At 57.6% G+C, this 20,675-nt stretch overlaps 2 protein-coding genes across 2 annotated transcripts in view; one reads left to right on the forward strand and one right to left on the reverse strand.

The window, feature by feature from the left end:
- Positions 1-1,330: 1,330 nt before the first annotated feature.
- Positions 1,331-12,839, forward strand: LOC118897542 (phytanoyl-CoA 2-hydroxylase interacting protein). Its single transcript, XM_036856846.1, has 5 exons — positions 1,331-1,867; positions 5,400-5,593; positions 6,767-6,941; positions 8,804-8,921; positions 10,681-12,839. Exons 2-5 carry the CDS (start codon positions 5,429-5,431, stop codon positions 11,213-11,215), a joined length of 993 nt encoding a protein of 330 aa, XP_036712741.1. The 5' UTR covers positions 1,331-1,867; positions 5,400-5,428; the 3' UTR covers positions 11,216-12,839.
- Positions 12,840-18,063: 5,224 nt separating this feature from the next.
- Positions 18,064-20,675, reverse strand: part of BMP1 (bone morphogenetic protein 1) — a 40,084-nt gene continuing 37,472 nt past the window's right edge. Inside the window, exon 20 of the mRNA XM_036855349.1 lies at positions 18,064-18,788. Coding sequence (XP_036711244.1) covers positions 18,654-18,788 — 135 coding nt within the window. The 3' untranslated portion in view covers positions 18,064-18,653. The remainder of the gene's footprint in view (positions 18,789-20,675) is intronic.

Below are 20,675 nucleotides of genomic sequence, written 5' to 3' on the forward strand. Positions count from 1 at the left end.
TGAGACTCGTCTTCCTTTACAGATGGGGAAACTGAGTTGCTGTCCTCAGGTGGGTTGTAGGGCCAGGTGTCGGTCCAGATGTCTGATGCTGGCCATGACCATGAGATGACACGGTGCATCTCTTCGGAGTTTCAACTTCTCAGTGTAGGTGTGTGAGGAGCGGGACCTACTCATGTTTGGCCAAGGGACGGCTCTCTGAGGCCCTCACCCAGGGCCTGCCTGCTGTGTCTGCTGTGTCTGCACCAGGACCTCCCCACCTTCCACCACGCTGCTGCTTCCGCCTCCTCCTCTTGGCTGTGCTCCACCTGCTCTCTGGAGCTGGCCCTCCCTCCTTTTGTGCATCCACATCTGTACCCTCAACTTAGCTGTATACGCCTTGTTCTCTAATTGGGTCTCTAAATGTCCATCTTTTCTCCCCTAAAAGACAGTGGGCTCTTTGCAGGCAGGCACGGTCAATAATGATGGTGATGATATCAGCTGTGATGCATGACGGGGCACATCTGGTGGATCAGCCAGAGCTTTGAGATTTATGATGTGATTTCTCATTCAGTGATGACAACAAACCTGTGTTACTATCCCACTTGACGGATGGAGAAACTGAAGCTCTGAGAGGTTGAGTAACTTGTCTGAGGTCACCCAGCTAGAAAGTGACAGAGCAAGAATTCTGACCGTATCTGTCTGACTGCAAAGCCTGTGCTTTTCCACACTGTACATACTCTTTGTCACTGTTCGCTTGACTCAGATTTCCTTGAGTGCTATTCATGGTGGCATCCTCAGGGTCCTCATTTCTGGGTGGCAGAAAAACTTCTTGTTGTTAAGACAGCAGATAGTAATCTCTCTGGTCAAGGTATCCAGGGCTTGGCTCCTCTGAGCCCAGGTGGTTGGCTGGGATGAGAACACTCCAAGCTCTGTGTGTCCCTCCCACCCCCACTTTCTTGCCTCTGCTCTTCCTTCACTGCCCCACAACTTCTTTCTCTTGTTTTCTTTTCCCCCTGGGGAACTTAAGTAGCCAGACATTCTCCCTTGACGATCAGAGGGCCCTGGAGCTGCAGGTCTGATATCTCTTGACAGAGTTGGTAAGAAAATGGAGCCACAGATCAGCAAAAGGCCCTGAGGAGAGAATCCAGACTGTAGACAGAACCCCGCTCCTGCCCGCCTGCAGCTCACATACCCCATGTGAACCCTTCCCCTTCACAGCCCCCCTCTCCATCCGCCAATCAGAATCCTTGCTTTGGAGCTCCTGAGCCCTTAGGCTAAGCCCCACCCCTCTCCCAGCATCCTGAAGTTTAGGGGCTGCCTTCAAGTGAGAGATTTCCAAGCAGGGGTGTGCTGGAGGGACTTCTTGTGAGGGCAGCTTGTCCTGGAAGAATGGGGGAAAGGTGATCACTGCCACTGTCTCCAAGGACATCGCTGTAGCTCCCTGGGAGACCCTCTGCCCTTTCCCCCTCCCACCAGCCCAGGCGAGCAGGGACCAAGCTTGCTTATTGTCACCTGACGCTGGGCAGCCACTGATCCCATTGGTGGAGCCAGATTCGGTCTGGCTCTTTCGTTCTTTCTCGCCTTCTCTGCCTCTCTCTCCTCCACGCCGCCGCTTTGATTTCGCTCTTGTTTCTCTCCTGGCGCTCGGCTGGGAACATCGCCTCTCGGGGGGCAGCAGCGTTGTGCTGCAGAGCCAGGGAGGAGCTGCCTGCGGGGCATGGAAGAAGCCTCCTTGGCAGCTGAGAGAGGAGCCAGGGGAGCGAGAGAGCGCTGCTGACTTTGACCCAGGCGTCCGGCTGCTGCCCCTCAGCCTGGGGAGACTGTCCACGCAGAGGTCTCTCCCCTCCCTCCCTTCCAGATCTTCCTCTGCAGAGCCCGGTGGAGCCAGGTGAGCGTCCTTCCTCCCCAGAGGATTGATCGTGCTGTCAATCCCGAGAGGGACTCGGGTGGCCAGGGCCTAGGAGCTGGGGGCGTCAGGGTCCTGCCACTGCCCGAGGTGCCCACCTGGATAGCCGGGGCTGACGACCTCGTCCCCTTTCCCCCAGGCCCTTGGCAAAGGGGTTCACAGCTGGATCCAGTCCCTGGGGCACCACAGTCACCCCATGACCATTCTGCTGCAGTCAGCTATGCCAACGGGGACAGCGGGGTGGGGGGATGCGTTCCCTCTGGCGTGTGCTGGCTGTTCGGAATGGGCATGGGCCGGGGGTATCGGTGTGTTCAGCACGAGTGCCTGCTTGCCGGGAAAGTGGAGGCTTGCTTGAGTACATAGTTCTGTCTGCCTGCACTTATGCTCACGTGTGGCGGGTCTGGGAACATACATGTACATGTGAGGTCCGTGGGGGGGGGATCATTTATCTGAGCAGCCTGGGGGCTGTGTGGGCGGGGGTTGGTGTGAGGCAGTATATTTATGGGGTGGACATCTCACTTGTCATGCGTGTGGGAGTGCATTTTGTTGGGGGGCTGACTGCATGCGACCAGAGGGTTTCTACGTGGGGAGGCGCAACTCCAGAGCAGAAGGGGGATGGAGGTGGGGAGAGCGGACAGAAGCCTCTGTCCGTGGGCAGGCCCGCGTGCGTAGGTGCGCAAACCTGTTGGCATGTGAAGGATCAGGGCTGGCAGAGCCTGGCAGAGACAAACATGTTTTCAAAGTCTGTGGCTTTGAGCCTGGAGAAGCCGTGAGAGAGAACGCCAGAATATGGGCAGAGGTTGAGGTTGTCGTGTTGCAGAGGTTGATGTGTGTGCGAATGCACACGTGTGTGCAAGCAGGCGGAGGGGTAGCGTGCCTCTGTGGAGGCGGCACGCATGCATGTTGGTGACTGTGGCCTCCTTTCTTCCCCAAATATGGCTTGTGGGAAGGCGTGTGTGCCTACGTGTGTGTGTGTGTGAGAGCCTGCGGACGTGAACATGTGTGGGTCTGTGTGGAGGTGACAGCTTGTGGAGGGACAACTGTGGGACATTCTTAGAACGTGGAAGGTGGCGGAGGGTACCTGAGTGCGTAGGTGAGTGTGTGGGACGAGGATGTCTGAGGAGGCGTGTGCAGCCGTGTGTGGCAGGTGTGGGTGGGCATACCCAGTGCATCTGTGTGCATGCGTGTGCGCCTGCCTGTGTGTGGGTGTGTAAATGCTTGTCTTGGGGTGGATTACATGGGACTGTGGGTGTTTCTCAGGTGCTGTCTCAGCCTGTCCCTCAAACCCTGCCCTTCTCCAGCATCTGGGCTTGGAGACCCAGGTGCACGCCCATCCTTGGTCCACTCGGCTTCATTGTTCTCCCAGTGTCACTCACTGCCTCCCCCCAAGCTAGCATGGGGGAGTGATCTGAGCTCTCCTAGAACTGGAGAGAGGAAAGGAGGTGGCTCCTGGAGACCCCTGCCACCAAACACGGCTGCCCCTGCTGCCCCTGCCTCTGGGCGGGGACAGGAATAGGTGTCCCCCCACAGGCCAGGCATAGACTGCGTCCCATGCGGCTGGGAGGTGGCCGCTCAGGCCCTCTGGGGTGGCTGTGTGTCTTTGTTGGTGTGTGTGGGTGCATGTGTGTGTGTGGGTGCATGTGGGGGGCACACATGTGTCTCCCGGGGGAGCTCCTCACTGGGAGCCCGAGGGAATGGCAACTCCCCCCTGCTCCACACCTGTCCCCAGGAATTACCAGCTGGTTTATTATCATACAGTTGTTTCTAGACACCGATCCCATTCTGTTTGATTTCGGGGTGGACCTGGTAGCACCCCTGTGCTTATTCACCATAGGATTCCCCATACGTGAAGCCACTGGCATTTGGCTGAACTTCACAACAGGCAGGCACACACTTTAGGGTGGGAAGCTAAGATGAAACAAGGATTCAGGTGACAGCCTGGGACAGGTGAGGGCCATCACCCATATCCTTCGCCCTGTGCCTGCCGCCCAGGCAGCCCAGGGGTTAATTTAGAGGTGCCAGTCTCCGGAGCAGGCTTAATTGACAGGAAAGTGTGGGTTGGACCTTCTGGGAGCTATAAATAGAAGTACCTGCTTTCGAAGGCACAAGGTACCCTCACCCTTAGCGCCTGGGTGAGGAAGAGGGGAGGGGGAGAAAAGGAGATGACACTCCAGAAATCTGAGGTGTGCTGGGCTGGGCTTGAGGCAGGCATGAGCTCGATGCGGTAATGAGCACATGCCCCAGGACAGAGTCCAACCACATTCACGTTCTTATCCCAGAGACAGTCACTCCCCCTTCCTCTCACTCCCCACCCTGTTCCCCGGAGCTCCAGTGAGCCAGGCCAAAGTCAAGGCCAGAGTCAGCTCATCCTAGCTAAAGCACAGTTGAGAGTAATGGTGGTGTGGTCCTTTCACACCTGGAACAGCAGCCAGGGGTAGAAGCAAAGGAGTGAGAGAGGGAGGTGAGAGAAAAAGCAATTCCTTGAAAGGGAAGGATGGAAGGAGGAAAAATAAATAGCGGTAAAACCACGTGCACCTGTGCACACACATACCACATGTGTCACACACACACACACACACACACACACAAAGGGGACACAACCTTAGCTTCCTGATAAAGAGCTTGGGCCCTGGAATCAGACAGACCTGAGTTCAAATCATTTTGCAGCTGTGTGACCTTTGACATCTTAGTACCACCCCCCACCCCACCAACCTCAGCCACTTCATCTGTAAAATGGGGATAATAATAGTACCTACCTATTGTGAGGCTTGCATGAGATGATGTTTGTGAAATTATTAGCACGTAGTTGGCCTGCAAGAGATGTAAAGGTAAAAACTAGTAATGTAAGAGTCAAGCGACAGAGGATCTGCTGAAAGAAAAAGAACGAGAGTTGAAATGTTACAGGTGGAAGAGAACCATGGCCCTGCTGTCCCCTCCCACCACCAGTGGATTCACGTCATCTCGGTGGCACTCGTACTCCCAGCCCCGAGTTGTGGTGACCCTTGCTGAGTCACCCCCAGGGACGAGGGGGCCTGAACCCGAGAGCCCTGGCATCCTGGGCCTCTTGGCTGCCAGCGCCCCCTGCCTGCCTCACCCTCACACCCTGCTCCCGGCGGGTGCTTCCTGCCGCTTCTCCACCGCCTCGCACTGCTCTCTCCACCCCACCCCTTTCTCTTTTCACGCCTGCTGGCTGAGGGCCCCCCTCCTTGGCTCCATCTGCTGCAAATCTGTCCTGCCCCACGTTTGAAGCATTCCCACTGCCTCCGCCACCTGTCAGGTGCCATCTGCTCTGCAGACACCTCCCAGGAGAGCCAAGAGCCCCCGAGGGGGCCACCCCAGCCCACCTTCGGCCCCACCCCTCCAGTCCTCCTCGTGCAATCTTTCCATCAGATCTGATGAGGCAGGTGCAATCGATGGCTCCTCAAGGTTCCACCTTGCAAGTGATGTTGGGAGCAAGACATTCTAGAAGATTCCGTGGTGGGGAGGGAGGTGCTGAGTCTTCCTCTCTCCTCAGTCCACACAGAAGCCAAACCAGTGGGGAGCATGGAGCTGCTGTCCACGCCCCACAGCATCGAGGTCAGCAACATCACCTGTGACTCCTTTCGCATCTCCTGGGCCATGGAGAACAGTGACCTGGAGAGGGTCACCCACTACTTCATTGACCTGAACAAGAAAGAGAATAAGAACTCCAACAAGTTCAAGCACCGGGTGAGTGCAGGGTGCCCAGAATGCCTCCTCCGAGCCCCTGCTCTTGAAGGGGGGCAGGATAACAGAACGCCTAGAGGGGACAGTTGGGAGTCGGAGAGGCCCGACTCCAGTCCAGCTCTTACTGTGTAATCTTGGGGAAGTTGTTTAACCTCTCTCCTCCACTGGTAAAAAGGGAATAATAATAATGCCAGGGAGAGGCTTCATCGAGGTAATTGTCTGCGTGGTGTTTGGCTTCGGCCCAGCACACAGCAAACACCCTCATCGGCATCATGACTGGACATTCACATGGGGTGGGAAAACCCAGGGTGTGGCCACAGACATGTCACACCTGGGGATGGCGTCTCAGGGGTCCGACAAAGCCCCCGACTGAGAAAGCAGCCTTATTGTTGACCTGGTGGGCAATGTGGGCCGTGGGCAGGGTTGTGCCCCTTTGCTTGGTCCTCAGGCCCCTGTGATCCTCTTTGTCTCCGACCCTCTGGCCTATTCTTTGCTGGGTTTAGAAAAGGGATGGCGAGTCCTGCACTGGCTGGGATGTCTTTCCCTGGGTTAGAGCCGGCGTGGGGGCGGGTGGGAGGAAGGCTCCCATCTTCTCAAGCTGGCAGAGAGGCAGGGGGAAGAGTGAGGTGGGAAGGAGCTGCTTCGTGTGGGTTACTCACCCTCTCTCTCTTTGGAACTGGCTCTCCGATCTGGGTGTCTTTTGGCAGGCCAGTTGCCACGGTGACGTGAATGTTCACCACCACCCCCTTAACCCTCCCCCCCCAAAGAAGAAGGCATATTTTCCCTTCCTCCCTGGCTTCTCAGCATTTGCCGTTGCCGTGGAGACGGCACTGCAGTGTGCAGAGCTCTCGAAGTCTCCCTCGGAAAAGAAGGTCTCGCCGCCCTCAACTTTGCGGGCCTCCACCCCAGTGGTCTTTCTCCTCAGTTCCCAAGAGAACAGGCGTCAGGGGTTAAGGGGGTGGAGGCCAGGGAGTGTCTGTATGGCCTTCCCAATGGCCACGGCTTGCTTCTGCGGGAAAATGGTGGCCAGGGCACCGAGCCATTGAATCCTTGAGGCTCTGGCTCTCCTCAGCAGGAAGGCGGACATCTAGGGGAGTGGGAGGTCTGGGGGAATGCCAAGAGTGGACGTGACCCCCAATTTGACTCTCGGCTCTCTGTCCGCGCCCCATTTCTCAGGATGTCCCCACCAAGCTCGTGGCCAAGGCCGTGCCGCTGCCCATGACGGTGAGAGGCCACTGGTTCCTGAGCCCCCGCACGGAGTACAGTGTGGCAGTGCAGACCGCCGTGAAGCAGAGCGACGGGGAGTACCTCGTGTCTGGCTGGAGCGAGACGGTCGAGTTCTGCACTGGGGGTGAGGCCCTGCTGTCCGGCTGCTTTGGCACATCTGGTTTAGTGATGGTCAGGAGGGGACTTCCTCTTAACCCAGCACGCACTTAGGAACACCTGCTGTACGCAGGCACCGTGCTTCGGTCAACGGGGAGACACCTATGGATGAAACCCACCCGTGCCCCCCCCAAAGCCTGCAGTCTGATGCAGGAGGCAGACGCGAGCACTGCTAATTATGTTGACAACACCTCTTCCAGAAAGGGGTGGAGTTACTTTTCTGGCTTGGGGCAAGCATAAGTGTGGGAAGATACACATAACATAAATTTACCATCTTAACCATTTTTCAGTCCAGCAGCGTTAAGGACATTCACATTGGTGTGCAATCCATCTCCAGAATTTTTTCATCTTCCCAAACTGAAACTCTATGCCCCTTAAACAACAACTTCCCACTCCCCTCTCATCCCACGCCCTGGCAACCACCCTTCCACTTTTTGTCCCTGTAAATTTGACTACTCTCGGTACCGCGTGTGAGGAGAATCACACAGTATTCGCCCTTCTGTGACTGGCTTATTCATTTAGCATAATGTCCTCAAGGTTCATCCATGTTACAGCATGTGTCAGGATTTCTTTCCTTTTTAAGGCTGAATAACACCCCATGGTGTGGATGGACCATGTTTTGTTTATTGATCATTGGTTGATGGACACTTTGTAGGACAATCACATTTTGTTTGTCTTGAGCCTCCACGTAGGCTGGGAAAACCATCCCACAAACTCACCTATTAGCTTGCAAATTCCAACATGAACAAATACTGGGCTTCTGCGTACTTGCTCACTGATGACCCAGGATCGGCCCCATGATATTCCATTCTTTTGGTGCCCACGGTGAGAACTGCTCCAGATCTCCCTCTGTCACAAGGAAGGGGCATGAACATCCTTAGCCCCAGGCCTCAGAGGCTCCTGACTCCATCCTCTGCCAAAGTCTGTGCCCCAAGTCTCCTTGACCTGCCTTTCTCTTCTGAGTGGTGTTTTTTTGTTAGCTCAGCTGCAAAACGCCACTCTCTGGAGGTGCTCCTGCACCTTGCAGGGAAAGCCTCTTGGTTTACCCCAGAACTCTACATGTGGTGGGAGGTCATTCAAACTGGGGAGCTGGGGATGGCTGCAGTCCAGTTCCTCCTCCTTTTGTCAAACCCAGCACCCTGGCCAGGGCTGCATCAGCAAGGAGGAAAGAGCACCTCTTCCTACTTTGTGCCAAGGCGCTGTCTAGGCTAGCAGCAGCCCTGCCTGGGCTCCACGGCCCCAGCCTCTGGCCCTGGCCCGGGGAGTCCAATTTGACTGTGCTGTTTCCAACCTTCCCCCTTTCTCATGGGATGCCCCAGACCCTGGTCTGCCTAGATATTCACCTTGGTTCTCTGCAGTTTCCTCCTGACTCTCCACCTGAAATTACAACTGGCTTCCATGTGGTGGTGTGGGCAGCCTCCTACCTGGTGGATATGAGGGGCTCTCCCCAAAGGACCTCAAATTGTCTCCTCTCAGTCTTTTGCCTCTTGGTCCTCCTTTCACACGAGGATGGTCTGGGATCACAGCCTCTGGGGCCCTCGCTGTACATGACTGTATAACTGGGCAGCCCTCTACCCTTTTCTGACGCAGAGCCCTGAGCCTCTGGCAATAGGGCCCAGAGGTGACAAGGACAGACAGCATCCAGCTGCTCATGTTCCCAGCCAGGCCAGGTGGTCTGTTCCTAACTGGTCCAAGGTGCTGTGACTGTCTGGTCTCCCCTGCGCCCTGACGACAGAGGTGGGCCAGCATTCACGGTATGCAGTGGGTGATCTGTGGGGCAGGCTGTGATCCCCCGCTTGGCCCTCAGCTGACCCACCTGGACTCTTGCAGATTATGCCAAGGAACACCTGGCCCAGTTGCAGGAGAAGGCCGAGCAGATCGCAGGCCGCATGCTCCGCTTCTCCGTCTTCTACCGCAACCATCACAAGGAGTACTTCCAGCACGCCAGGTACAGCTGGGTCTCTCCTTCCTGCCCTGGATCTGCCCGCCGCCCCGGCCGTCTGACGTCACCCCCACTCTGTTAGTTGCCAGACCCTCCTCTGGAGTCCTCACCACCCCCATAACCCAGGCTGGATCTGGGGGGTGGATGTTAGGCTCCAGGGAAGGAGAGGGCTCTCAGGATGGGGCTGCCTGGGGGCACCACGCTAACAGTCATGAGTGGACGAGGTCCTGGGTTTGATCCTCCTTTGGGAGAGTTCCTTTCACTGGGTTCTAAGGCTGCAGGTCAGCTGTCCCTCCAGTTCAGGCCCTGGGTCCCAAGGGAGGTGGTGAGGGGAATACAGAGTGAGAGGATTCTCAATACGAAGGGTTGTGGTCTTCACACTGCGTGCTGGGAAACCTGGAGGCTCCGGAGAAGGATCTCAGGGCGCCCTTTAAGGTGGTGCCGAGGGACTGGAGAGGAAATCAGAGGATGAGGCTTGCTGAGCCCCGCACCTGTCACCCAACCAGAGAGGCTTCAATTTAATTGCCTCTGGCCTGCCCGTGTATAATTTCCTTTGGGGATAAAAGAGAGGGGTTCTGCTTGAATGTTTGAAACATTTCAAAAATGTTTGAAAATTGGTGATCCCATCCAACACCCTCAGGCTACAAATGGGGAGTCTGAGGCCCAGAGGGCCAGCAGAACCGGGCAAGAGTGAGGCTGGACCAGGGGCTGCCCATCCTCACCATGCTGGCTGATACTGCTCCAAGTCTTCATCCTTCTCAGGGGGCCAGGGCAAGCTGCCCCTGTTACTGTCTTTATCACTGCAGTCAGATGGGGCGGGGCGTTTTGACCTGACCCCGGGGGGTTCTTTGGTGTTTGTACTAAAGAAGAGAGGCAGCAGGTGAGTGGTGAGGACAACGGCCAGTTGGGCTCCTCTATCAGCAAGCAAGGGAGAGACAGAGAGCACCCATACGTGCCAGAATATAAAGATGAATAGGGACTTCCCTGGTGGTCCAGTGGTTAAGACTTTGTGCTACCACTGTTGGGGGCATGGGTTCGATCCCTGGTCAGGGAACTAAGATCCTGCATGCCGTGGGGCTCAGGAAAAAAAAAAAAAAAGATGAATAAAGGCATAGTCCCCCCCTCTCGCAAACCTCAGAGTCTATCAGGGGAACAGTACAGACAGATGGAATATAATAAGTATGTGTGATTGCTGAGTAAAGTTCAGTGTCCTGCACGTAGTAGGCAGTCAAAATTTTGTTGAATGTAAGTGCTTGCTGTTCCTGGAAGGTTTTGGAGAGGAGGGGACACCTGAGGGATGATTAGAAGTTTGCCAGGCCAGGTGGAAAAATGTGGGAGGGGCAGTCCAGGCAGAGGGAAGAGCACTGCAAAGGCACAGAGGCAGGAAAGACCTGGGGTGGGGTTCCCGCTGGAGGATGTTACCTGTTACCTGTGCGTTTGGGGGTGTTGGGAGGTGGGGCCCGAAAGACCAGATCTTTACGGCGTTGCTTTTTGTGCAAGTCCCATCAAAGGGTTGTAAGCTGGGGAGTGGCGTGTTCAGATCTCTCCTCCATGAAGAAGTGGGCTGGATCAGCCCATCTCCCGGGCCCTCCCTTCTCTTGCATTCTGGAATGTTCTATTTGTGACTGGTGGAGGCGGTAGCTGGTGGGAGAGCTGGGAGCTGGGCTGACACCCTTCTCGGTCACACATAGCAGCCAGCCTCAGTCCAGCTAACCAACGGCATTTTCTCTTCCCCTGGGCCTTTCTCCCCGCCCGGGGTGGGCAGGACCCACTGCGGGAACATGCTGCAGCCCTACCTGAAGGACAACAGTGGCAGCCATGGCTCCCCGACCAGCGGCATGCTCCACGGGGTCTTCTTCAGCTGCAACACGGAGTTCAACACAGGCCAGCCCCCGCAGGACTCCCCCTACGGCCGCTGGCGCTTCCAGATCCCTGCCCAGCGCCTTTTCAACCCCAGCACCAACCTCTACTTTGCGGACTTCTACTGTATGTACACGGCCTACCACTATGCCATCCTGGTGCTGGCCCCCAAGGGTTCCCTGGGGGATCGCTTCTGCCGTGACCGCCTGCCCCTCCTGGACATTGCCTGCAACAAGTTCCTGACCTGCAGCGTGGAGGATGGGGAGCTGGTCTTCCGCCATGCCCAGGACCTCATCCTGGAGATCATCTACACCGAGCCTGTCGACCTGTCCCTGGGCACCCTGGGGGAGATCAGCGGGCACCAGCTCATGAGCCTGTCCACTGCTGACGCCAAGAAAGACCCCAGCTGCAAGACCTGCAACATCAGCGTGGGCCGCTAGGGACTTCTGGGGAGCTGGGGGGCTAGGGAGAGATGGCAGGCAGGGTGGTGATGGGTGGCATAGGTGCAGGGAGCTGGCTTTCTCTCCCCTGCCGCCCTGCTCCCTCCATGCCATCCATCTCCCTCTTCCCTTCCCTTCCCCAGGGCATTGGAGGCAACGGAGGGTGGTCCCTTGGTAGGCATGGCCCACCCATGCCTGGTGGGGTTGGGAAGGCTTCTTAGCCTCAGCAGGTTGGTGGGGAGTGCGGGGGCGGGTGGATTTCTAGAGACTTCCCCTTTCCTCTGGTTTCCCTGCCCTGCTGTTTCTTGCCTCATCCCAGGCCTCCATCTCAGGAGACCTGCCGCCTAGGGCTCTCCCGGGGAAGCCTTCCCTTCCAAGGCCCACCTGTAGCTTGCCTGCCTCCGGAGGTGAGCCGAGAGCTGTGGGCGTGCTCTTCCTTAGCCCCAGCCCCTCCCGCTCAGGGCCAATCACAGAATGCCCCTCCCCGTGAGTCGGGCCTGGGGGCTTCTCACCGCAGGCCCCACTCTCTCCCTCTATAAATAGTTTCCTGCACCGCTGTGACCCCCGCCCCCACCCCGCCCCCAGCTCCTTACCCCGCGGCACCCTCTTCCTGCACGGGGAGGGCTGTGCCTCTCCTTCTCCACCTGCCCTCTAGAAAAGGACCCTCTTTTTCTCTTAGCTTCGGGGGCACCTGGCTGCTGGTGTTTCCCCTTCTTCCGTCTGGAGATGGTGTAAATCCTGGCGTACTTTCTCCCTTGCTCAGAGTGCTGGGTCTGCAAGGGCAGCCGCTGGGGTCGAGGAGGGGGCAAGAGACCCCTGAGACCCGGAGGGACCCCTTCCTCAGCCGGGAGTGGGCGGCCTCACGCCTTGGGGACCCGGCGTGGAACTGGAAGTGAGGGCGTTCCCCCAGAGCCCTGGCACCCCGCCTGGCTGCGCGCTTGCTCGCTCGCTCTGCCGCGGCGCCGCCACTGCCCTGTGCCTGTGTGTCATCTGGACTGTGGCTTCCCTGCCCCGCCCCCCCTCGCGCCCCTGCCCACTGGCCCTGTCGGGTACCCACCGCGAAGCTAGCCTATTGGCGGAGAGGCCCTTCCCTGGGGAGTTCTTGGTGAGGTCTTTCCCGGGCCACTCAACGTTTTCACCTCTTTCCTACTTTTGTACGGGTCATGGGAGTGGTGAGAGTGGACCCTGGGGACAAGCAGACTGCGTGGGGTGACGGGGAGAGGTGTTAACTACGGCAGGCAGCTGTTTGGGGGATGCCAGAGGTGATGTCAGGTGGTGGGAAGCAGCCCCCAAGGTGACAGCCGGATTTCTGCGATGAAGGACAGAAGGGGGCAGCAGGCCAACAAGGCCACATCTCAGTGGGTGGGCAGATGGGACAGCTGGTTGTCTCTTCTGTAACCACAGGGAGTGGTGTGGCCAGCTGTCTCCGTGGCATGGATCAGGGCTGGGGGCCGTGGGAGATGCATGGAGGAGAAGACGTGGGCCCCAGGCCCTTTCCCCTCTGCTGAGGGCAGCGGAAAAGGCCCGCTGCCCTCCCCTGGCCTCGTGTTTGCCCTGGGCTGGGGGCACACCCGCCTGTGTGCTGTGCTTGCGACGTGCATCAATAAACCACCATGGCCTGAGAGCCCCGCCTCTCCTTGGGCTCTGAGAGGGGTGGGGTGGGCAAGCTGTGTAGTCACAGAAGAGCTCGAATGAGGATGCCCCCCAGGACAGGCCACCTGGAACCGTCTCCAAGGTTGTTCCACGTCTCACTGTGAGAGGCAGGGCTCCAAAAGCAGAGCCACATCTCCAGCTTGGAAAGGACTTTGGAGGTCAATTTGGCACTACCATGCATTCTGCAGATGGGGAAACTGAGGCCTCCTAGGGGACAACCTGTAGCAATCTGGAGGCCTAACCGAGGTCCGCAGGCCGCCTGTTTGGAGCCCTTCCCACTGCAGCAGCCTGCCACTGCATCAGACTCAGATGCCACTGAATTTCCCTCCCCCAGAGCCAGAGTGTCCGCTCCCCAGCAGGGCTCCTCGTTTGCAGATCTGAGTCACCTCTGTGTCTATTATTATGGACTTATTAAAATGATCCTCTGCTGGAGTGGAAAAGCTCCAGAAAAAACAGAGTCACCTCCCTGACACTGCCTGGCTCAGGGCCAGATGAACATGTGTCATCCAAAGCTTCGGGCACAGCCTCCTTGCACTAGGAAGGAAAGCTGAAGGGCAAATGCCACTTCCTGAGGGCCTACTACGTGCCAGGCATCTGGCCAGGTGCTTTCACACACATCAGCTCCTTTAGTCTTCACAATGTCTCTGCACCGTATGATTCCCATTTAAGAGATGAAGAAACTGAGGCACAAAGAGGTTAAAAGGCTTGCCCGTGTCTTACAGCCAGTAGGCAACAATGCCCAGGATTTGATTCAGAAGCTAGAATCCTTCCATTTCACTGCCCTGTCTCCCCAGTGTATGCCAGGGACCACCTGGGACAGTAAGACACGGGCGGGGCAGGTCTCAGACACAGTGGCCCACCCAAGGGTCTCCACAGCGCTTCTGATCATGGCCATGCCTAGTTCCCGAATAACACCAGGGGGGGCTGTGGAGCCAAAAATGCCAAGGAAGCTTATTTTGAAGGAGTAGTGGGGAATATTTGGAGTCCAGGATTCTAAGGATGGGGGGTGACCTCCAGGGTCCATCCTTCCGCCTCTGGGCAGGACCACCCCCCAGCATCAGCTGAGGGGTTTTCAGAGTCCCCCAGAGGCACAGGCTTCAATCTTCCTTTTGCAAAACCCTTCTGGGTTTCTTAGGAGGAGAGATTGGCTCCCAGGGTCCTCTTAGTGGGGGACGAAGGAGCCAGTTGAGGCAGGGGTCGGGGGCGCTGCATACAGGTTTCCTCCAGAGAGCCCACTCGTCCTTCCTCTCTCCAGATGGCTGCTCTCTGGCCAGCCCTGGGCAGCTCCAGGCACCTGTCAGATAGAGCTGGGTCAGGGCATCTGCCAGAGTCTGCCCCGGGGTCCCTTCTGGCCTGCGTCCCTCTAATCTGACCTGGCAGAGGGAGAGAGGTCTATGTGTGCATAAACACACACACACATACCGCCTCCCTGGGCTGGCTATGGAAGACAGCTTTGGCGGCCACAGAGAGCTGCCAGGTAAGGGACAAGCTTGGGCTGCAGCTGCCACTGTCCAGCAGAGGGGCCCCGAGTTAGCTAGTGCAGACAGGGAGGGAAAATGAGGTGGTGGCCACCAAGGGGCACTTGCAGGTTACAGGGAGGTATTTTGCTGTGCAGACACAAACACAGACACACCCAATATATAGGCACAGCCTCATACACTCACACCTCACTCACACACACACACACACACACACACCCATACTTCCCTATCCATTCCTTTCCTTCTGGGACAGCATCTTTCTTTTAATCCTGGCTGGATGGCAGGCCCCCCCCCCCACAAAGGAAGTGGGAAGGAAGGTGCCAGTTCTGAGGACCCTCACAGTTTCATTTGGCTTCGATATGTATCTCTTCTCCATGTTAGGAAAAGAGGTGGCCAAGGTCCCAAGGAAAGGGACGAGGAGGGACCATTCCCCGAAACGGAGGGAGGCCTTCAGGAAGCTGAGCTGAGGTGATTGGCCATAAAACAGCTTGGCCACAGCATCTGGAAGAGATTGGAACCAGATGTTCCTGGGATGGGGGGAGGGGAGGGCTGTGAGGCTGGGAGGGGGCTGGAGCAGGAGAAGCAGGCTGGTCAGTGAGGGGGTGGGCCTTCTGACTCTCAGGGGAAAACATCTGGCCTCCTACTCCCCTCCTTACTCCTCTCCCCAAGTCAGGCACTACTATTTTTGCAAACTGGGGCAGCAAATCTTTTCACATATTCTAGAATCAGCTTTGTATGTAGGGACAGTCAAGCACAGGGTGTGACTTGGGAGGTGCCCAGAAAGGCTACCAGCTAGCCAGAAATATGTCCCCCGCTGCCCCGCAAGCCCCGCCTTGCTGTGGGTTAAGCATTGCCCTCTCTGGCACATGTAGTTCTGCGCTAAACTCCTAACGCACGACTGGAAACTGGTGAACCCAGAAGTTTCCTTTTAGCATAGGAAGAGCTTCGTCCAGGAACTGGAGAATTGTTTGGCAGATGACAGGAAAAGAAGGCCCATTTACAGACAGCCTATTTTCCAGGCGCTGTGACAGGCTCCCTCCAAAGTCTATCTCTTCCTTTCTTGAAACACTGTGCTATCATCCTTTGTATCTAGATGAAGAAACCAAGGTTCAGAGCAGTTAAATGACTCACCAAGGGGCACGGAGCCACCAAATGGGAAAGCTTGTATTCAAAACCGGCTATGTTTTTATTTTATTTTATTTTATTTATTTAAAATTTTTTTGGCCGTGCCACGCAGCATGTGGGATCTTAGTTCCCCTGCCAGGGATTGAACCCGTGTCCCCTGCAGTGGAAGCGTGGAGTCTTAACCACTGGACCGCCAGGGAAGCCCCAAACTGGCTGTGCTGCATTCAAGCTTACAACCTTCTCACGACCTACTGAGAAGAATGTGGGGTTAGGGGGAGGGGGAGGGATAAAAAGGAGTGAGGGGGCAGTGCAGGGCATCCAACCTTCTTTCTTTTACAATTGAGCCAACAGTTGGCCCTGGAAGCCCCCAGCTGCCTCAGGAGCCTGGCCCTGCCCTCTGGCTCTTGGAGACTAGACCCCAACAGGAAGGGTTGCTGGGGAAAGGTGATAGGCTGGGGAGCAGAGGCCCGGGGAGGGGACAGTTGGTCAACGTCACAGGGCGAAGCAAGGCAGAGCCAGACCTCCTGACCGCCAGGCCAGGGCTGGTGTCCTGTCCTCCGAGGGCTAGAGAGGTGCGCCCAGAGGGAGGAGTCCGGAGCTCCAGGGTATGTGGTTATCTTAACCGGGTTACCAGGTTGGGAGCGCAGTCTGGGACAGGTCCATCCTAGCTTTTCTGCTGCTGGCCACGCACTCAGGACCCAGGAAACCTCGGGGACTTGGAGACAGTTGGACGAGGAAGGGTTCCGTCCGCTGACGTGGAATCACCTGAGCGGCTGGGCAGCTGCGCTGGAGTTCATCTAGTCTAGAAGCCTGAAGGAGCCAGAAGGTGAGCGTAGGCCGGGTCTGGAGAACACATTCATTAACTTCTGGAATGTGTATCAATGGCCTGCAGCCAGCTCCTGAACAGCCTTCAGCGCCCAGAGGCAGCCTCTGGGAAGATGGGCCCAGGGAAGACCGGGAGGGCCCACCAGCATGGGCCCCTGAGTCGTTAGAGGGGTCCGAGTCTACGGTGGTGATGGAGTCTTGGGACGGGTGCCCAGGGTGGCTGCATGGGTGGTCAGTCCTGAGCTGCCTCCGGCTGTGCTGCTGCTGTTCACAGGGGTCCTGATCTGGGTGGGGGAGGACTGGATACTCTCTTGGGCCGCAGTCCCGAAGTCTGGACGGGGCTGTGATCCTGACTCTTCGCACATGTGGCTTGTAAACTGGCAGTGTGGTCCTCTGAGCTTCAGAGGAACCTGCAGTGCTGGTGAGGAGAGCTGTGACCACTGACTACAAATTCTGCCGTGGAGCTGAGGCCAAGTTTGCTGGCAAAGTGTCCAGATGAGATGCCTGGGCGGCTCCAACGGTTTGGGGGTTTTTCTATTCTGTTCACGGCCCTCTGAGCTGTCCTGAGCACCTTGGTCAGAGGAGGTGGAGGGGTGGCCGTGACATCACAGCCTGTGACCTCGCTGGCCCTCCGGCCAGCACCCACTCCCTCACCTGCGCTCAGGACTAGAAGAGAAGGCTGCAGCCTGACCAAGGGAGCTGCTCCCGCATGCACATCAGATACGAGCCATGTGTCTGGTTTCCACTGCTGCTTTCTGCCTGAAGGACCAATATGGGATGCACCGTGCCGTATTGCTCCCTGGGGGTAGGTCCCCCCACGTAGTCCAGACAGCAGCTGGCACAACATCTGCCTCTGCAATGGGAAGGGGTTTGGGGCCAGTAAAAGACCTACAGTCCCCCGAAGGCTCTCAGGGAGCCCCAGGGCTTGGAGCAGGCTGCCTGCTCGCTCGGGAATCTGGGGGTGGTCAGACCAGGCAGAGAACCTGGGTCCTCTCTGGGCTCTCTTTCCCTGTGAGATCCATGGAGAGAAAGGGTACAGAGAGGCTCCTCTGAAGGGAAGGAGCAGGGATGTAGTTTCTCTCCACCTGGCCTCGGGGAGACAGGTCTGTGCCTCACTGTTGCCTGGAGAGGGAGAAGGCAATGGCAGGGAGGAAGAAGCCAGACTGGACACAGCCATGGGTCCCCCGGGAGAGGGGCCAGAGCTGGAATGTCTGCTCAGTGGCTGCCGAGCATCTGGCTCTTGTCTCACTGAGGAGAGGAGGATCCGAGGGGCCAGCACTCGGGGTCCGACCTCCAGGAGGGCAGGCACTGGGGGCCAGCTGGTGGATCTGTTCCGGCTGATGCTGGTATTCTGGGTCCTGGTGGGCTCCCCTAGCCCGACACCCAGACTCAGAGACACAAGACCCGGATGGACACTGGATGGACAGACACATGCCATCCCCTTTTACGTATCTCCTCCCTCCCCACCGAACAGCCCGTTTACAGAACGTACCACCCCTTCAGTTGTGTGGGAGAGCTGTGGGCAGTGTGTGTACGTGGGGCGCCTGCAGGCTGAAGTGTGCGAGGCGTTATCTGTGTGTGCCCGACCGTGAATCCCACCCTCGGGGGCCCTGGAATTGACGGAAGGAAGGGCAGCCAGTGAGGCCAGGTGTCCTGGCTGTGGGCCGGCCCCAGACACGGCAAGCCTGCGCATCTGGAGTGAGACGAGCCACCCCACCCCCGCCGCCCCCACACCCCAGACAGCATCTGGCACAGGATACTGGCTGTAACACTTTCGGTTTATTGGCTGGGGTGCCCTGGTGTGGCCGACCAGCCACTGGGCCTGAGAGAAGCCCTGTCTTGCTGCCCCACTCCCTCTCCTTCATCTTTCACCCTGGCTCCTGCGGGACATGTACGGAAACTCACGCCCCAGGAAACAGGGGGAGGTGGAGGCTTAAAATAAAACCAAATCAGGGTTGGAGAAGGGGTGGGAAATGTACATTACAATGAAGATATGCCACCGGCCATACACAATACAGCGTGTAGAGACGGGCAGGGAAGGTGGGCGGGTCCCGCTGACAGACCCTCTCCTGCCGGGCTGGGCCCCCAGAGAGGAATGGCCACTTCAAGTGTCTCAGGGAAAGCTCTGGCTCCCTGGCCCTGGCCCTTCACTCCTGGCGGGGGCAAGGGAGGAAGGGATTGTGGGGCAGTGGCTCATGTAGGAGTCCAGTGCCCTGCCTCACCTGGACCATTGGCCCGCAGGTCCTGGCACCTGGGGGACGGGGACGGGGTCCCGCCTTCTGCCCGGCCCCCGCTGTCCGGCTCAGTTGACTGAGGGCAGCGGGCCTCCCGTCCCCGCCGTGTGAGGGCAGTGGTCACTTCCTGCTGTGCAGCGTGTCCTGGAACTTCGTGCTGGTGTATCGCAGGTGGAAGCCTTTTTTGGTGATGGTGTCATCCGAGTGGAATTTCACCAGGACAGAATCTCCCGCCGAGTACACCTCCTCAGGAGGCTGACAGAGGAAAGGGGTGGGCATGAGACTGAGGACCAGGGGCTGGGCTGCTGTTTCCCTCCCCGAGCTCCCCAGCTATAAGGAAGGCGGGCAGCTCCCGACTTCCGCCAGATTCCCCCGGCGCCTTGAAGCAGGAGGAGGATTCTTGGGAGCAGGAGTTTAATGGGGTGCCTGGTGGAGGGGAGGCAGCAGGGGGTAGAGGAGCTTGTCTTAAGTTCAGAGTTACACTTTCATTCCACACCCAGTGCTGCTACTAACTAGTTAGCCGTGAAGTCTTAGGCAAGGCACTGCCCCTCTCTGGGCCTGGCTTCCCTCAGAAGCAAATGGGAGCAAAAGCTCTCTGCTCTCCAAGCCTAGAAGGGCTGGTGGCAGGAACAAAAAGAGGATAGCTGTGAAAGGGATTTGGAAAGGGAGCAGCTTGTCTGAGCGGCTGCCTTGTTGCTGTCCCGGCTGTCTCTCGGAGAAGACAGGACAGCTGGGTCCCCCAGACCCGGACTTGGCCACGGCGCTCCTGCCCTCCCCCGATGCTGGCCATGGTCAGCTCCTGGTGGTGCCCCTTCCTAGGCCCCTGCAAGCCCCGCCTCACCTGTGTGTGCAGGCCCTCAGAATGACAGCCGCTCACAGAGCATCAGCACAAAGAGGCCCTGGCCCTCAAGGCGTGGAAAGGACCATTTCCAAAAACGCTGGGGACATTTCCAGCAACCATGCCAGGAAGCCCTGACGGAACTGGGTTCCTTCCCCAGGTCCCCTCCCGTTTGCTCCAGCCTGATGGAAGTCTTTGGAAGAAGCCACCTGGGGACACCCAATTTGGTGTGTGACTCACCCAAAGGTGTCAGATCAAGGGAGTCACAAAGAGCCAAGTGGGGAGGGGGCACTAGCCTGGTAGCCTGGGGATTCTGGAGCGGCTGAGCCAGGCAGGCAAGGGGGCTGTGGTTGTGTGCTCCGCTTCCCCAGCTCTCCACCCTGTCCCAGCCCTGCCCAGCCCATGCCAGTTGACAAAGGCTGAAGCTCTGCTCCTAAGGGGATATTCCACCAGCCAGTGCTGGGTTCAGCAGCTACTGCAGCTCCTGGGAAGTTTAACCCTTCCTGGGGCACCCAGGCTGCCCTGGAGCACGGCCATGAGAGAGGCAGGGGACCAGGGAAGTGATGGGAAAGAAGGTGTGTCTGAGTGTGCATATGAGTGTGAGTACATGTGCAAAAGTGTGTGTGTGTGTGTGTGTGTGGAATGGCGAGAGGAAGATGGCATTCACTGAAGGAGGAGAGGATTAAAAAGAAAAGAAAAAGAAAAAAACAAAAGAACTCACAAGCTCTGCCTGGAGGAAAATAAACCCACCTCTGTGGTTTTCCTGTGGCCTCAGTTAAAAACCCCATCAAGCAAACTTTTGCCCACTGCCTCTGAAAGTGCCATTTTATGGACCAAGAAGTAATATTCAGTATCTGCTTGGACAGCAGCATCAATGTGCTTTGGGACCAGCTGGCCTTTCACCAAGAAGAGAAACTGGCAGTGGAAGAGATGAGGGTATTGTTACAGCTCCGCCAGAACGACTGCCTAGCACGACTCCGCTCAGTCCTGGTCTCTGGCTCCTGCCCCAACCTCTGCTCTCATCCCGGGCCCCGGCCAGCTGCCTTTGGACTGGGACGAGGGAGTCAGAGGGCAGAGGGAACTCCATCCTCCTCTCCAGAGGCCAACTACCTGGGAGACCCAACCAAACTGGTGCTGAGCAGGCTTGGGTCAGGGCAGGGCCTATCCCAGAGGCTGCAGGAACCTCTGTGTTGACCAGAAAGGACCTGGTTTCCTGGGTGGGGATGGCCCAGGGCGGGGCGGGCCTCTGTGAGCGACCACCCACTTTGTAGGTCTCTGGCTCCTACAAAGTGCCAGGCAGGTGC

The sequence above is a fragment of the Balaenoptera musculus genome, chromosome 6 (assembly GCF_009873245.2).
Source record: "Balaenoptera musculus isolate JJ_BM4_2016_0621 chromosome 6, mBalMus1.pri.v3, whole genome shotgun sequence".
Classification (NCBI taxonomy): Eukaryota; Metazoa; Chordata; class Mammalia; order Artiodactyla; family Balaenopteridae; genus Balaenoptera; species Balaenoptera musculus.

Bases quoted from the DNA above. Each gene is read 5' to 3' on its own strand.
- LOC118897542 (XM_036856846.1), top strand. From the start codon at position 5,429: ATGGAGCTGCTGTCCACGCCCCACAGCATCGAGGTCAGCAACATCACC. The intron at 6,942-8,803 runs GTGAGGCCCTGC...GGACTCTTGCAG, and splicing joins GGTCGAGTTCTGCACTGGGG to ATTATGCCAAGGAACACCTG. The intron at 8,922-10,680 runs GTACAGCTGGGT...CGGGGTGGGCAG, and splicing joins GAGTACTTCCAGCACGCCAG to GACCCACTGCGGGAACATGC.